Genomic DNA, 16669 nt, shown 5'->3' on the forward strand with positions numbered 1-16669 from the left:
CATGTGTTTTACATCGATGCCGTAATAACAAGTCTCCCCATGTCCTCACACTGTGGATTTCATCCTCTGTGGGTAATTTGACAGAGATGAGATAGCTGCATAAATCCAGAGATACTGGGACAGGCTGTTCTTGGGGTTAGCATGGGCTGCTCTGGCATGGCTCCCAGGTACTGGAGAAGTGGTTTTTAGAGGTGACAGTCATCCCAAGTCACTTTCCCCCCTACAGTGCATTTGCAAGATATCCCAATGGAGTGGTGGTACACTACTTCTGTTCCAAAGAGGTAAATCCGGCTGACACCTGAGCCCAGCGTGCCAAGGATTCAGCAGATGGACAGCTCGGCGATCCCAGAGCAGAAGGGGCACCGGCCTCAGGACTTGGGAGCTGCTGCTACCACCAGGTGTCTCCCCACTCGAACACTACTGGCTCCCTGTGCCCTGGAGTATCTCTGAATTCACAGACTCACGGTCTGGTGTCGTCAGCTTTTTCATAGGAAAAGAGATTAGCTATACTTATATACCATTATGCTGCAGTCAGTTCCGAGAATTTAAAACCTGCTTGGACAGCAGGTATGGAAAGCCACCGTCTTGCCTTTGCTCACCTGAATAAGGAAACGCTCAAGTATGTGTGACCAGAGGGTGGTTTGCTTGAGAATTTTCTGTCAAGACCCATGAGGGACTTCACAGGGAGTCCTCCTTGCAGCTGACTGGACTTGTGTGAAGACAGCCACTCTCGAGCTCCATAGTTGCCAAGGACAAGCAGCTCATCCGCTAGGTGCTCAGAGTCATTTGTCCGCAGCAGCTGGGGCCTGTGTCTCCCCAGTGTCTCCCTGCTGATCTGTTTTTTAGTCTCTCTTTTTTTCTTACTATTTATTTTCTTTCTCTTCTTACTACTCTACCCAGGCTTTCTCTCCCACTTCACTGACATTGGGAATAATTAATATAAAACAAAGTGAAATGAGAAGCAAGCGGAAGTCTCCGTCTCTAGGACTACAGTGATAATTGATGACCTGGTCTGTTGTAGATAAGTCCTCTTTGGACTGCATGCCTCACACCTAGAGCCCTAGGAGAGTGGCACCCTTAGTCCCCTGGGGCTGAGTATGAGGGGAGCTATAAGGGCAGATGCACCATACTGGCTGTGGGACCTCAGAGGCAGACATCCTTCTCCCATTTCACCTCAGCCGCCCAGGGCAGCTGGGGCTAGTCTGTCAGTGGAGTGCTTAGTGCTCTGGGCGCCTTTTTCCTTCCAGCCAGCACCTTCCACTTAACTTACAGCTTGGCCTGGCTGTCATTCTCCAGCCTTGTTTTGTGGAGCTTGAGAAACTTGGGGTGGGGTAGTGTAAGTAGGCAGGTCTCTGCTGCAAAGCGGGAGCTGATGTGTCAGGTGTGCTTGTGAGCTGCTGGGGGCATGTGGGAGACACAGGAGGCAGGAGGAGCAGCAGCCCATGGGTGAATGAAATAATGCTGCCAGATGTGTTGAGTGTGTGCGCGTGTGTGTGCGCACCCTACGTGCAGCCTGCTGCCCACAGGATCCCCGAGAGGCACTGGGAGAGTGTGTTCCAATACAGCCCAAGGGACAGGGCGAGAGCAGCCTGTGTCCTGTCCTCCCCGGGGTTTTGCAGACTCACAGCCTTGTCCCTGTGTCTGTAACAGTAGTGAGGTTGGGTGACTGACAGGCTGTGACACTGTCAGGGGCCTGTCTGTGGCATGCTGTGGACCTCTTTAAATCGCAGACCGTGCTATGTGGGGGCCTGTCTGGTAGAGTGGCTTGCTGGTGTACATAGACTGGGCTCCTCCCAGGCACATGGGCTCAAGGGACAGACTAAATGCCAGCAGCATCCACACAGAGGGTGTGCTCCGCCCAGGTTTGGGAGGCCAAGTATCCCTCACCAGAGCCTCAGCGGCCACAGCTGCCCCCAAGAAACAGCGCTGCGTTTGACCTGGTGTGCGTGGGCTGGGGCCGAGCTTCCTTGGACAGCAGTAGAACCCTCAGGCCGGCCCTCCGCTGCACAGCAGAACTTCTCCCCACGCGCAAGCCCTGCCTCCCTGGCCCGCTGTTTGTATATGCCACTCCTCCCTGGGCAGTAGTTTGAAGCAGTAGAATACAGAATGTGTGCTTTCTGGGATGTATATGTGGAATGCATAACAACGTAACGTGAAACTGGAATAGATACACATAACCCAGTTTTCCAGCGCTCCTTCCCTAGAGGCTTCTTGCCCTCTGCAGAGGTACGGCTAAGGCAGGAGATGAAAAGCTGTTATGAGGATAAGTGGCGGTCTCTCTAATAAACAAAGTCAATTTGAGTCTCTTTTTTGTCCCACCCCTTCTTGTAGAATTTGATGAAATAGTGAGAGGACAGTAATTTAAATAAGGATTGGGGATAAATGGATTAGATACTAAGAAGGGCAATCTGACCCTGCGGTGTGTATTTGGCTCAGCCCTGAAGACAGCACAGGTGTCCTGCACGCTGACCACGCCCAGCTCGAGAACTCTATCGGATGTGAATTGTTTCCCCTTCACCTCACCTATGAGGCCCTCATACCTCTTCCTGCAGACTGGGGGCTGGGGGTGTAGGGAGGGAGACGGGGGAGGGAGACTTCTGAAAGGTATGGAATGGTTGGGGTTGAGGGGGCCTGAGGATGTTTGAAAAGCAGAGAAGTCTTGGTCTGTTTTCACCAGCGCCAAAAAGGCAGTTGGGGCCCTCAGTGTGCCTCTCTTGAGACATCTTTGACCATCCTGAGCTTTTTATGAGAATGAGAACTAATCTGGGACTTCACTGAGGTGTGACTTTTAGGAAAGGGTGTGGTCCAGCCCAGAAAGCACTCGAGTCGGGAGCACAGAGTGACAGACCTGCCTCCTGCCCAACTAATCTCCTTCAGGTTCTCCTGGCAAGGACCCCAGGCTCCTCTAGCAGGGTCTCGATTATAGACCAGAGAGTTGGACTCTTGCATTCTAAGACCCCAACACAGGTCGTGGCTCATGATCCAAATTCAGCAGTAACACACCATCCCCTTGTTCTGGGAATTTCTGGTCTGAACTTTCCCACAGACTTCATTTTAAAGTTGAATCACTTCAAGGGATGTTTCTTTTGTTATTTATTACCCTTGCTTATTTTTTCACAGTATAGACTTTCTCTCCTAAGATGTAGTCACCATAGTTTATCTACCACCACTGCACCCAAACACCCCTCCCTACTCCTCCACCCATGGGGATGTTTTTCCTGTCTCTAACTCAGCCCTTGGGGAGGAGAGGAGAGTTGACTGGGTCTGACTGAAGAAAAGAAATGTCTCTCAACAGCTCATGCCCCCACGGATCCTTTTTTCTAGAGGAGACTGGCTGCCCCAGCCACACAGATAATGTGTCCACAGAAAAGGAGACATCACATACTTCTAAAGTCTAAGACTTAATAATGGTCAAAAGACGACTCCCTGGACCCTTGATCACTAGTAGCTTTGTTAAGGAGAAGGATGTCCTAAAGGAACTCTGCAGTTTTGTGGACTCCACCACCTACTCCAGTGTTTGGAAAACTACAGCTCCCAGCAGTACCAAGGAGAGAACTTTGAGGACCGAAGGGCGGAGCTAAGCAGGCATTCTTTGGGGGATAAATAGAGAGCGGTTTTCCAACTGTCACTCTGGAGAGGTAACGGCTCTCTCTCTCTCTCTCTCTCTCTCTCTCTTTCCAGTTACTTTGTATCCCTTTTTCCCTAGGTTGTTCCTTCTCCTTTCCCCTTTTTGTAAATAAGCCCACTACCCTTTATATGTGTGCCTGCAGAACAATTACAGTTTAAGCGCGCGGGTGGGAACCCACAGACAGGCAGCCCAATTCGCAGGTGGGAACCCACAGATGGGCAGCCCAGTTCACTCTGGGCTACCCTGTAAGAGCTTAAGGATAGGCTCTGCTTTCTACCTGCCCTTCTCAATTGTACCTGCGCACACCCTATTTCTGTGCTTGAGCCACTGGGAGATTTCCAGTGATCCAGCAAGGGGCCATGTGAATTTCATCAGGATATGGATAGGCCCTCTCTACCTTTAGTTCCAGGATCTGGCACATGGGAGACCCTGTTTGGAGAACAAATGAGGAATTGGAAACACCTTTGAGTCCAGGTGAAACAGTGACACGGAGGTTTCCATGCTTCTGTTAGAGCTCTGGAGAAGGTGGGCCTTGAAAGTCAGTTGGCTTTAGGCCTTCTGGTAGCTCCTGATCTAGCACTTCCTGGCAGTTATACCCTAGGTCTGTTGCATCAGCATTGTCTGCAAGCCTTGTTGGAATAACAAACGTGGGTTCCATCCACACCCACCCGTGTGGTAAGGGCTGCACAGGTGGCTATTTTGTGCAAGCAGCCCATTGACTTACCAGGGGGCTGGGTTTAGGAATGTATCAGTTCTTTATCCTCCAGTTCTTTATCCTCTTGGCTATGGACTGAAGTTTCTTCTGCTTGTGAAAACTGGATGACAATTGCTTCCTGGAACAAGTCAAACCCCACCTCCAGCTTCAAGCCAAGTGGCCCTGAGTCCACAGAACTGCCAGCCCCGCCCACTGCACTCCAGTGAACCTGTCGGACCTGAGATCGCAACCAGTGTAGCCAGAGGAGAGCAGGGTGGCTCTGGGAAGCCGGCAGCGTTTCCTGCTGGGAAACTGGTCCTGTCATGCTCTGGGTGCTCTGGCCGAGGTGGCTGGCTGGCAAGGGGCTGCCCCTCCTGGGGGCCGTGCTGCTGCGGAAGAGAGAGAAGAGGGGACCCAAATGCAGGCAATGGCAGGTACGGTACCTGACCTTCCCTGGAAATTGGGGGCTGGAGGAGTTGTGGGAGCACAATCCCCTGTGAAGACTGAGGCCAGCCCCTAGACTGGGTTTGGATTGAGGCTGGGCCCAGTTTGTTTCAGACAAACTGGTGGCGATTGAATCTGAGTGTTACAGAGCAAAAATCCGAAAGCGTTCATTTTCACCATCTATTGGCTTTATTAAACCATTTGTGAATCAGACGCCATCCAATCTGGCAAGCAGAAAGGTGCTATGAAAAAGTGTACAAAATGAAAAGTTTTTATACACAGAAAGTGGGCAAGGTCAGGGAAGCGGAAATCAACTTGAGGCTTAAGTACCTACCTGTGCGAAATGGAGAAAAAGGTCTTATGTCCGGTTATCTCATTTTCCTTTGGGGAATGGAAAAGATCACCAGATTGGTGCTAACCAAACCACTCCACTCTGACCAGTTAGGACTACCTTTCTGGGAGAGGTTGACACTGAAGGGAATTTGAAACCACAGGTAGACTCTTGGGCATAGCAGGAGCATCTGCTTTCTGCACCTGTCATTTTCTTTTTAATAAGACCTTGGCTCTTGAAAACAATCCCCTCTCCACTTAGGAATGGAGGATGAGGTCATGCGACTTATCTCTGGCTGGCTTTTGTCCAGAAGACCCTAACCTGGCTGCAGAGACCAAGGGAGTGGGGGAGGGGCTGGGGTTCGGAGGGGCTGGCTTCCGGAAGTCTGCTGCTATCCCTTGAGTCCAAGATACAGTGTCTTGAGCAACACCTGAACCTAGGACAAGCTGGGTGGCTCTTGGTTTCTTCTCACCTGCCCACTGCCTCACAGGTGAGCCTTTATCAGGAAGCTGGTAGGTGGAGCAGATCGCAGCTTTCTCTTATTATTTACTCTCCTTTAGCACATTACTCCACTGCATTTAAGTCACATGTGCAGGAGCATTGTAGTTTGAAAGGAGCAACAAGTTTGTGGTGCATAATAGCTAATTAGTAAAAATGACTCCATGTGTTAAGCACCTAGACCAGGCCCTTTATATGACTTCTTAAAGCTTACCACACCCCTATGGGTTTATCAAACACACGATCCTAGAGAGGGGAGATCAAGTAACTTGCCCTAGGCCTTTCAGTTAGTAGGGTGGGGCTTAGATTTGAACTCAGGCTGATTCTGGGGCCAGGCTTATGGTCAACGTGCTGAATTCCAACACCTGGGCCCTTTGGCGGCCTCTGAGGTGCCTCACACACTGACCAGAGTGACCGCGGGCCAGCCTGCTGCTCTGTGATGGAATGAGGCAAACCCTAGCTGGGCACTCCTGTAGGGAGAACACCCCTGGCTTCCAGGAACTGAGTCCCATAAGGTTTATTGTTTCAGCGGGAAACCCATCCATACTATGACTTCCAGGTGAAGGTGCTGAAGGCCAAAAATATCCAGAACACAGACCTGTGTGAGTGACCCCATTTTTTCCCTTTTCCCCCTTCCCTTTCCAGAGCCTAGCAGAGGTGGGCTTGTGGAGTGAGCGTGTGTCTACTTAGAATGCGTGTGAAGGAGCCCAGAGTCAGGGTGTGGAGGGCAGGGCTGTGCAGAGTAAGGATGCCCTGAGTCCTGGAGGTGGGGCAGCACTGGCCTGGGTGAACTGTCAAGGCTTGCAGATGCCAGCAGTCACCAGCTGGCCTTCGGGAGGTTTCCATTTTAAGTGCTGCCCTGGAAGGGTCTTGTGCCTGGAATCAGGATGTTTCTAGGGATGACTCAAAGACTGCACTGCCATGTGGTCTTTTCAGCTAGCGGGCTTTTTGCCAGTTGAATGGGAGGTACAACTTGTGGGGATGGAGTCAGGACACCCGCTCTCCCCTGGCCACCCCGCACGAGGGCTGCGTGCTTGCCCTCTTTTCCTTCCCTGCCACCCCCATTGCCTCCAGCCTTTTCAGCAATAAGAATTAAGAGGCTGAGGACACCATCCCATCCCACACAGTGTCTGAAGCTGATTGCTTCGTGCAACTGTGGCTGCCCACGGCGTCCCCCAGCCCCACCAAGACAAGAACAGTGGACAACTGCAGTGACCCTGAGTGGAATGAGACCTTCTGTTACCGGATCCACGATGCTGTGAAGGTGAGGGCCAGCCAGGGGCCCGGGCTCTGAAGGGAGAGGGCTCCTCCAGGCTGCCTCAGGATCCCACCTCCTGCCTGCTCTGTTCCCAGAATGTTCTGGAGCTCACCCTCTATGACAAGGATGTTCTGAGCAACGACCAGCTCTCTCGGCTGCAGTTTGACCTGAGGGGCCTCGAACTGGGCCAGCCCCACAGACATACCTTCCTGCTCAACCAGCAGGTGAGCTGCCCTCTAGATGGGGAGGCTCAGCGCGGCAACTGAGGAGGGCCTCCAAGACATCTGCTCCTGCAAAGCTTTCCCTTCGGCACTTCCCTGTGTGAAGCCAATACGTGAGATGCTTGAGGCCACAGCACTGTCTCAGGCTTTGCTAATCCTCAGCATCCAGAACAGCATCTGGCTCACAGTTTTGAATGACTGTGGCTTAGAGACACAAAAATCCACAACAGATTCCTCTTCTAGTCCCTGGAGTTGAGCAGGGGTGGGGGTGAGATGGTCGCCGCGGCTTTTGAGCTTTAAAGACTAGTGCGCCCTTGCTTCCTCTGTAGGATTCACAAGAGCTGCAGGTGGAGTTTCTTCTGGAGAAGAGGTGAGTCTAGGTGGAGCTTGTGGCCGCCCATTTATGTTGACACTGACCACCCCCAGGTAGCTTTCAGTGCCCATGCCCTGCATTGGTGTCTCCTAGGAGGGGAGGCTTTCACTTTGGCTGATGCCATTATGCCCACCCCAAACCCTGCCATGTTCCTCAGCCTCTTCCAGATACTTGGGTCACATTATTATTTGTTTTTAAAGATTTAGTTATTTATGCACACAGAACTGGGGTACAGGCCAGAGGTGCAGGGTGAATCCTCTGGTGAGAGGATTCACCAGAGACAGAGTGGGAAGCAGAACAGGCCGACTGACAAAGTACACTGCTGAGGGGAAGCGGGTCAGAAGAGGTCTGCTGCAGATCCCCTCCGGGGTGGGGATAGAACAAGCGGCTGTGGCCAGCTTGCAGTGCTGCGCCCTTACCCGTTGCGCCACCAGGGAGGGCCTACTTGGGTCACATTATTATAGTAATAGCCATCTCGGGGGGGACCAGGTGTCCCATGAGCCTCTCATCCTTTGCAGTCAAGTGCCTGCATCTGAAGTCATCACCAATGGAGTCCTGGTGGTGAGTAAGGAAGCTGAACTTGGGGTAGCTCAGGTTTGTGAGGGCAATGAGGAGTCCATGATTGAGCCTGTCATGCCCACTTGCCTCTTAAGAACGCATAACCCTTTGGACTGGTCTTGCCAGGGATGAGGGACCTCAAAGTGCCTCGTGACAGAGTAGACATGCCAGAAGCCCTCCTTTTGACCTGTGTGGGTACAGTGCTCTTATGGGAACCTGGCTGCTGAGGTGCTGGGGGGCCATTAGCAGGGTCCTTTACCTTCTCTCCCTTCCACCGGGGGCCACTCTCTGAGTTGTAGGAGGGGGTCCCTGCTCACAGAAGACTTGTCCATAAGGCACAGCCCCTGCATAAGTTGTTACCTGGACCTACCCAGGCGTCCCTCCCTCACCCGCTCCCTATCTCCTAGGTGGAGCCCAGGGCTGGGCCTTGTGGTCTCCTAGGCACCCACAGGTGTCTTCTCTCCTCAGGCTCAGCCCTGTCTGAGAATCCAGGGCAACTTCGGGGGAGATAGGACAGCTTCATGTCAAGAGTATGGTGAGTCTTTGTTGCTTGGGGTCTTCTCTCCTGGGGTAGGAGGAGAGACTGCAGGAAGGTGGGTCTGGGGCACAGAGTTCTTAAATGCGTCATCTCTCCAAGTTAACCAGATTGCCTCTGCATGTAGTGAATGTCCTGTTCCTGGACATTTTCAAACATAGAAGTTATATGAGTCCAGGTACAGAATCTTAGTGGCAGCATTTATTTTGTTCACAATCAGCTGGAGCTTGGCTGACGTAGGCTGGGCTTGCTGGGAGTGACCTGGCCTGTTCTAGGTGCCCCCATTCACCTGCTGTGACCAGTAACCAGCCAGAAGGCATCGCTGGAGGCACAAAGGAACAAGCTCAAAGGAGCATGAAAAGGTTCAAACCTGTGGCCATGTCACAGCTGCAAACATTCTGTTGCCAAACCAAACCACCAGACCCACCCTCAAGTTGGAGGGTGGGAAGAGAGCCAGGCTCTTAGTGGGAAGTCATGCGGCACAGCTAGCACTCCAGGAGGAAGGACCGGGGCCTCCACATGGGGCAGGGTCTGGATCTGGGCGCTGAGTGTCTGGGCCTGTGGGAGGAGTCCCACCCGGATAACATCTAGAAGTTCCTATGAGTCAGGCATTGCACTGAGTACTTCACATGTCATATCTTTAATGTTCATGAAATGATGGTAGGTTTAATCATTATCCTCTTTTAATTTATGAGGCTGAGACTTAGAGACATTTGCTTAAGATCAACTGCCAGGAAGGGGTTGGGCAGGTGGCCTTCTAGAGTCCCCGCCACTCTCCATGCAGGCCCTGTCGTTCCCCACTATGACCAGCACAGATAGATCTCTGTAAATGTCTAATTGTGAAAGTGATACCACCTGCCTTATTTCCGCCAGGGCCCTCCCACCCCAGGGTCAGGTCAAGTCACCCTGTCTCACTGGGCGCCAAGGTGGGTGTAGGGAGAGGGATCCTCTGTGGGCCTAGCTGCTGGCCATCTGCTGTCCCAAATCCTTTGGGTGTGTGTTGCTCTGGTGCCATGTTGGGGTGTGTGTGTGGGGGGTCCCTTCTTCTTGGATATCATGCACAGCCATTTCTCTCAAGGGCTTCACCTCTTCCGCAAAAAGCTGCTAGGAACAAGGTGGGCCCTGCTTCTTTTTCTTTCTCTTTTTTTTTAAGATTTTTATTTATGCATACAGAACTGGGGTATAGGCCAGAGGTGTGGTGAGAGGATTCACCAGAGACAGAGTGGAGAGCAGAACAGGCAGATGTACTGAAATACACTGCTCAGGGGAGCAGCGGTGGGTGGGTCAGGAGAGGTCTGCCGCACCATGTGGGTCAGCTCCCTGGAGGGGGATTGAACTCGTGCCGCAGTGGCTTTGGAGAGCTTCATAATGTGGTGCTTTAACCCGTTGCACCACCAGGGAGAGCCTGGGATGGGCCCTGCTTCTGAACCCACTGGCCTCTATTCACCTCCTTCCAGCCTGACCTCACCTTCTAGCCTGGGCTGGCTCTCCCCTGCTCTCTGGGACACCTGTTGTCTCTGTCCCCACCAACCCACTTCTTCCTTGACTCCCTCTGCAAAAGCCAGCACATCTCTCTAACTACAAACTTCCCCTTAGGTAGTGAGCACAGTACTTGAATAGGGGACCAGAGATAGGGAACTACCAATTGAAAACTGGTAATTAATTATTATAGAATTATATTTGATATACTTAAATAATCTTAAAATCCTCAGCCCCATAAGTTCTGGCCAGAGAGCCCTCTTCTCCCCAGCCTCCCTCCCATCCTAGTGTTTCTTGGCCTCTGTCAGGGCCCCAGTTCTCACCAAGATCCCCAAGTGTCCAAGATGCCCTTACTATGGGTTGTGGTGTCAGAGAGTGAGCAGGGTGATGAGCTGGCGTTCCCAAGGGGAAGAGGAGGGCGAGGGAGTGTCACACCCCTCCCCTGTCCGCATCTCCCCCGGGCACTCACTGGTCTCTCTGCTCCCAGGCTCTAGGTACATTCGGCTGGCAGTGCCCGGGGCCTACGAGCAGCCACAGGTCTTGCCCCTGCAGCCTGCCAAGGAGACCGGCCACTCGCCCACCTTTTGCTTCCATGTGAATCCAGTGCTCCGCCCCACGCTAGAGGTGGAGCTGGGGGAGAAGCTCAAGGTCCTCCAGGTGAGTGAGCCCAAGCCAGGCAGGGGCCTGCGGCCAGCCAGGCTGGCCTGGAGGAGCGCCAGGGCCCACCTGGAGACGGGTTTCCCTCCACTCTGAAGTGGACCTTGGGTGTTTTCTTTTCCGCAGAGTGGCCCAAGCGCTGAGCTGGAGGCCCAGACAGACAAGCTGGGTGACGGGGGCGTCCTGCTTTCCTCGCTGCCCCTGGGCCAGGAGCAGAAGTGCGTCATCAGCCTGGGGAAGGTGAGGCCCTGTGCGGGTGCGCGAGGCCCCTGCCTGCTGGCAGCCACCAAGGACATTCTGGAGGAGGGGCTGGAGTGGGAGTAGGAACAGGCCGGTGCCAGGCTCAGCCCTGGTGTCTCCGTCTGGGTCAGAGTACCCAGAGTAGCAGCGTCTGCAAGTGGCACCATTCTGCTCAGCGTGCTCGGGTGTGCTGTTGTCTTTTCCAGGGCCAGGAGGTGACTCTGAGCATGAAGGCAGAAATGAGGTGAGCAGGACTTTAGGAGAAAGACCCTTGCACTGGGCTGGAAGTAGGGTGCTGCCTGCTCACTCCACCCCACATGAGGGGAGCGTGTCTGTATCTGCTGTGTTCTTCTGGTGCTTTGTGGCTGCGTCTAAGGAGTCCAACAGAGTGTAGACCTGCTCCTGTGAAAAATGGCGTTTGCCCAAGGCTCTGAACCCAGTGTCCCCCTTCCCCACCTCGACAGTTCTGAAGACCTTGACCTGCGACTTGGCTTTGACCTCTGCGATGGGGAACGGAAGTTTCTAGACAAGCGGAAGCATGTTGTGTCCAAGGCCCTCCAGCATGTACTGGGACTGAGCCAGGCGCCTGACAGCAGCCAGGTATGGAATGGCACAGCTGTGCCAAATGAAGGCCCTTCCGGAGACACGAAGAGGGGCTGCAGTGGGGATGGGGGGGGGTGGAGGGGGAGAGGATGGCGGGGGTGGGGTGCGCGTAGCTGACGCTTACCTGAGCTAATGGCATGATCAGGAGGCAGGGTCCCTTGTGGAAAGAGGGCCACACTAAGTGCCCTGGCCAAGGGGGATGTGTTAGTCAGCTCGGGCTGCCGCATCAGCGTGCAGCCACGGACAGGAGGCTTAGACAGTAGACACTTGTTTCTGACCCGGGGGCTGGGCCTTCAAGATCAAGGTACTCCCAGAACGGCCTCTGGTGAGGCCTCTCCCCCGAGAGAGTGCGTGGAGGGCTCATAGACAAAGTCTGACTTGTTGACAGTGGTTGTTTAGGTGCCGGTGGTCGCTGTCCTGGGCTCAGGGGGTGGAACCCGAGCCATGTCTTCCCTCTACGGCAGCCTGGCAGGGCTGCAGGAGCTGGGCTTCCTGGATGCCGTGACCTACCTGAGCGGGGTCTCTGGGTCCACCTGGTAAGCGAGGCGGGGCAGGGTGCAGAATGAATGAGCATCCTGAGGGAAGGGATAGGGCCGGGAGAGCTGATGGGATGGAGCTGGGGTCCTGCCTCCAGAGACTGGGAGGAGACAGGCTGAGTCCCCCAAGGGGTGGTGTAGGTCGGAGGGGCAAGTGATAGGCAGGAGAGGTTACTCAGACTCCTGCACCCCTGCCCCTGGCTATGCCCCCCACCCCTACTCACAGGCTCACCCTCCCTGCTCAGGTGCATCTCCACTCTCTACAAGGACCCGGCCTGGTCCCAGGGAACCTTGCAGGGTCCCATTGAGCGTGCTCAGGCTCGGGTCTGCAGCAGTAAGAAGGGGGTGATGTCCGCGGAGCGGCTGCAGTACTACGCCCAGGAACTGGGGACGCGGGAAAGCAGTGGCCACAGTGCCTCCCTCGTCGACCTCTGGGGTCTTGTTGTTGAGTATTTCCTGTACCAGGAGGTAAGAGAAGAACAGGTAATTAATAAACATGGCTGCTTCGAGTCCCTACCCCACCAGCGTTCAGTCCTGATGGAGGCCCGGGGATAGACTTGCTAACAGCAGCCACAGGGCTTGCGCTGTGTGTGGGCTTGCCAAGCTCGTCAGGCAGGCAGAGATCGAGGAGGAGGGCCTCGGCAAGCGCCCCACAGTCAGCCTGGGCCTGCCTGCCCCCGCAGGGCTCTCTGTCTCCAAGTGAGGACACCAGGTCCAGTCACTTGGGCCTGCCTGAGTTGGATCCCAGGCCTGGGGCACTGTCTCCCATGGTGCCTCCGACCTCTCCTATCTCCTTGCTGTTCCCCTTGCTGTTCTCCTGTCTCCTTGCTGTTCCCCTTGCTGTTCCCCTCCGTCTGAGGCTTGCAAAACTACCCCTCAGGCCTACCCTCCCTGGATGCAAGGGTGAGATCCTGGGGTGGGCCGGCCCCATCATCACTCTTGGCCCCTAACCCCCAGGGTAGAAGAGGTTGGGCTACAGTTCTCAGTTCTGTCCAGGGGTTAGAATCAACAACTCAGCTTTTCAAAGACCCTCAGGCCTGAGATACTGAGTTTGGTGACAGGGCGGGAGGTGGCGGACGGCGGGGGGTGAACCCAGCACAGGTATGTTTCGGAAGTGTCCCAAATGTTCCATCCTGGGCTGAGGCAGGACCCCCTCCTCCAAGTCAAGCAGCCGTGAGTCACGCCCACAGGTGGCGGCTCTGGTTCTGCAGGTCCAGCGTGTGCTGGGAGACGAGAAGATTCAGAGCTGAGGTTCTCAGCCCAGAGCCCTGGCTCCCTGGTGTGCGACTCTCACCTGCACATCTCTTGCTTCTCCAGCCTGAAGACTGGTCCTCAGAGTTGTGTCTAAAAGCACTGGCCTTGGCCACCAACACCCTTGTGCGCACCATGCCCCACCGGGTGCCAAAGCTCAGCATGGGCTGAGCACGCGGCCAAGTGACCTCCCTTCTTTCCTGCCCAGGAAAACCCGGCCAAGTTGTCTGACCAGCAGGAGGCAGTCAGCCAGGGCCAGAACCCTTACCCCATCTACTCCAGCGTGAACGTCCATGTCAACATCAGCGGGGAAGACTTTGCAGGTGCCTTGTGGGGACCTAGGAATCAGGTAGAAGTGACGGCAGGTCCGAGGGTGTAAGTGGCCCGGCTGGCACACTCCAGCAGCCTGGAGCACGGAGGACTGCTGCATCCTGCTCCCCACCAGGCAGACTTTTCCTGAGGAGCCAGGACCTGGGTGAAGGCTGGGATCCTAGTGGGAAGCCCCTGATGACGTTCCCTTTATTCCTCACCTCCAGAGTGGTGTGAGTTCACCCCCCATGAGGTGGGCTTCCCCAAGTATGGGGCCTACATTCCCACGGAGCTTTTTGGCTCAGAGTTCTTCATGGGGCGATTGCTGCAGTGTCGGCCTGAGCCCCGAATCTGCTACCTTCAGGGTGAGTCTAGGATGGAGGGCCGGGCACAGGGCAGGCGTGGGCCAGGCCTGGTATGGGATAGCACAGTCGGAAGGGCTTGCTTGCTTTTCTTCACAGGTATGTGGGGCAGCGCCTTTGCAGCTAGCCTGGACGAGATCTTCCTGAAGATAGGTGGTTCTGGCCTGGGTTTCCTAGACTGGCACAGAGACAGTATAAACATCACAGGTAGAGACCTTGAAACCATGCCCCCCCCACTTCCTGTACACACCTCTTTCTAAAACCCCTCACATACACACCTCTTTCCAGCAGTAGAACCCTGCAAGAGGCATGAGAGGAGGCTTTGTGAAAGACCTGGCTGTCCCATTGACCCAGGGATATGCTAAGTTCCAGTTAGGGTTTCTAGAAGCCCAGAGGCGTGACTTGGGGGCTGAAGGGGCACCCACATCAGCAAATCCAAAAGGAGTTGTGAGTTCTCAGTGATAAGATTACACCTTCAAGTTCTCTGCTTTGGACTTCAATTAAGTCAACTCAGCCTGGGGTGCTGGGTGACAGGTTGACCTCTGAGCACACCCGCGAGGCTCCCCTTCAGCCTGCTCCTCCAACAGCCGGTTATTTCCCTGATACTTCCATATATTTCCACCTTTCTTCCCTGGGTACCTTTGGCTCAGCAATTAAGATTTAGTTCTGACACCATTTGGTCGTCTTCTCAGTCCTGCTCCATCCCTCCAAGGCTGATAGATGATCTTACCTGGAGGCCCCACCCTCCTTTTTTTTTTTTTTTGCCCAGCATATTGTTAGAATTCATTGTCTGTGTGACTCTCCCCTAAGTAAGCTGTGAGCACAGTGCCTGAGGTCATAACTGCTCAGTAGTTTAAAAGAATTTTAAAAATCCTCTTAAATATATATCATTGCATGTATACATTTTGGTACAATGTTTGATTTCTCCTCTCAGGTGTATTCCCCATAAAATTCCCATCACCCAGTCACCTGTGAACCATCACCATTGTCTCTTGTACTTGTCACTCTCCTGGTTTAATCTCTCTCCCTCACCTCCCTTGCTGAATGTCACTGGTTTACTTATCGCCTGCTAATTATGTCTTTCTTTTTCTCCTGATCCCTTGTTTGGGTCCCCTATATCCCTCCTGTGAGTGAAACCACCAGGTATTTTTCTTTTTCATTCTGACTTACTTCACTAAACACAATTCCTTCCAGCTCCATCCATGTTGCTGCAAATGGCATGAGTTTATATATATAAAGATTTATTTATTTATTTGTACATACAGAACTGGGGTACAAGCCAGAGGCACAGGGGTAATGAGAGGCTTCACCAGAGACAGAGTGGGGAGCAGAACAGGCAGATCGACAAAGTACACTGCTGAGGGGAGCAGCAGGCGGGTCAGGAGAGGTCTGCCGAACCATGTGGTCATCTCCAGGGCAGGCGGGGATCGAACTGGCACTGAAGCGTCTGCAGATCACTTGCAGTGCTGTGTCCTTACCCATTGTGCCAGCAGGGAGGCCGAGTTTATCTTTTTGATTTCTGAATAGTATTCCATTGCGTCTATGTATCGCATCTTCATGATCCAGTCATCTGTTGGGACATTTAGATTGTTTCCATGTCTTAGCTATTGTACATAGTGCTGCAATAATCATAGCAGTGCAGTTTTCTTTTTGAGTTAGTGTTTTTGTGTCCTCTGGGTAGAGTCCTAATTGTGGGTCATATGGAAGCACTAATGGATGAAATTCTGATTAGAAGTTGTTGTAGTATTTCCAAAAGATGGGAAATAAATTATCTAACAAATGTAATTTCATGAAGACCTTTTGAAACATGACACACATGAAAGAGTAAGTCATTTAAGTTTAGGAAGCACGGTCACAGGCCGGAGAGGTAGGGGAAAGGAGGGGGATTATGGGGGTGCCAAATAAAGGGCTGATTATACCTCTCTGTCCCACCCGCACTAGACAGCTGCCAGAAGCTGCAGCTGCACGACCCCTCCAGGCTGCAAACCAGGCTCTTCACGCCTCAGGGTCCCTTCTCCCAGGTGGTGCTTGACCTGTTCACCTCCCGCTTTACTTCTGCGGAGAACTTTAACTTCACCCGGGGCCTCTGCCTGCACAAGGACTATGTGACTAACAGGGAGTTTGTGGCCTGGAAAGGTGGGTGCTGCTCTGGGTGGGCCCCTGTCACCCGTGCCTCCTTTGGCCTGGGATTGGGGCATGACCTCCTGCCCTGGGGCTGGTGGGAGAAGACAGTGCTGGAAGGCAGGTGTGGGCTGGAATGGGGAACCCTGTGGGTCAGCTGGAGGGGAGAAGTAGAGAGCTTTCCAGGTAGTGTCTTCCCAGTTCCAAGGGAGGATGGCTGCTGCCTAGAGCAAACAGTTGTCTCTGCTCAGACGCACACCCGGACGCCTGCCCCAACCGGCTCACTCCCATGCTGGAGTGCCTCTACCTGGTGGATGGTGGCTTCGCCATCAACTCTCCGTTTCCGCTGACCCTGCAGCCACAGAGAGCAGTGGACCTCATTCTGTCCTTTGACTACTCCCTGGACACCCCTTTTAAGGTAAGGGGTGTGAGCCCTAGAGGTGAGTGGATTGGGGTGGAGGGGGTGGAAAGGTCTCTGCTGAGGCGGCCTGGCTGGGTGTTGGGGGATGGCCCTTTGGGGAAGGCCTGGGTTCACATCTGCCAGCGGGGTGCCTTGTGAACTGTTAGCAGC

At 53.8% G+C, this 16669-nt stretch overlaps 2 protein-coding genes across 5 annotated transcripts in view; both read left to right on the forward strand.

Annotated features, from left to right (window-relative positions):
- VPS39 (vacuolar protein sorting 39 homolog (S. cerevisiae)) overlaps positions 1–2301 on the forward strand; it is a 36315-nt gene extending 34014 nt beyond the window's left edge. For all 4 annotated transcript variants that reach the window (XM_012728594.1, XM_012728596.1, XM_012728595.1 and 1 more), the window contains one exon: positions 227–2301. In XM_012728594.1, the coding sequence (XP_012584048.1) occupies positions 227–302 (76 nt within the window). In that variant the 3' untranslated portion in view covers positions 303–2301. The remainder of the gene's footprint in view (positions 1–226) is intronic.
- A 2344-nt stretch (positions 2302–4645) lies between these two features.
- The window catches only part of PLA2G4F (phospholipase A2, group IVF), a 14177-nt gene continuing 2153 nt past the window's right edge, over positions 4646–16669 (forward strand). Inside the window, exons 1-18 of the mRNA XM_004687555.2 lie at positions 4646–4756; positions 6125–6197; positions 6723–6859; positions 6949–7077; positions 7404–7444; positions 7966–8008; positions 8474–8540; positions 10507–10676; positions 10803–10916; positions 11123–11160; positions 11381–11516; positions 11919–12055; positions 12301–12523; positions 13515–13629; positions 13843–13980; positions 14077–14184; positions 15919–16113; positions 16350–16516. Coding sequence (XP_004687612.1) covers positions 4646–4756; positions 6125–6197; positions 6723–6859; positions 6949–7077; positions 7404–7444; positions 7966–8008; positions 8474–8540; positions 10507–10676; positions 10803–10916; positions 11123–11160; positions 11381–11516; positions 11919–12055; positions 12301–12523; positions 13515–13629; positions 13843–13980; positions 14077–14184; positions 15919–16113; positions 16350–16516 — 2142 coding nt within the window. The remainder of the gene's footprint in view (positions 4757–6124; positions 6198–6722; positions 6860–6948; positions 7078–7403; positions 7445–7965; positions 8009–8473; positions 8541–10506; positions 10677–10802; positions 10917–11122; positions 11161–11380; positions 11517–11918; positions 12056–12300; positions 12524–13514; positions 13630–13842; positions 13981–14076; positions 14185–15918; positions 16114–16349; positions 16517–16669) is intronic.

Source organism: Condylura cristata, unplaced genomic scaffold (genome assembly GCF_000260355.1).
Source record: "Condylura cristata isolate star-nosed mole 26May11 unplaced genomic scaffold, ConCri1.0 scaffold00023, whole genome shotgun sequence".
Classification (NCBI taxonomy): Eukaryota; Metazoa; Chordata; class Mammalia; order Eulipotyphla; family Talpidae; genus Condylura; species Condylura cristata.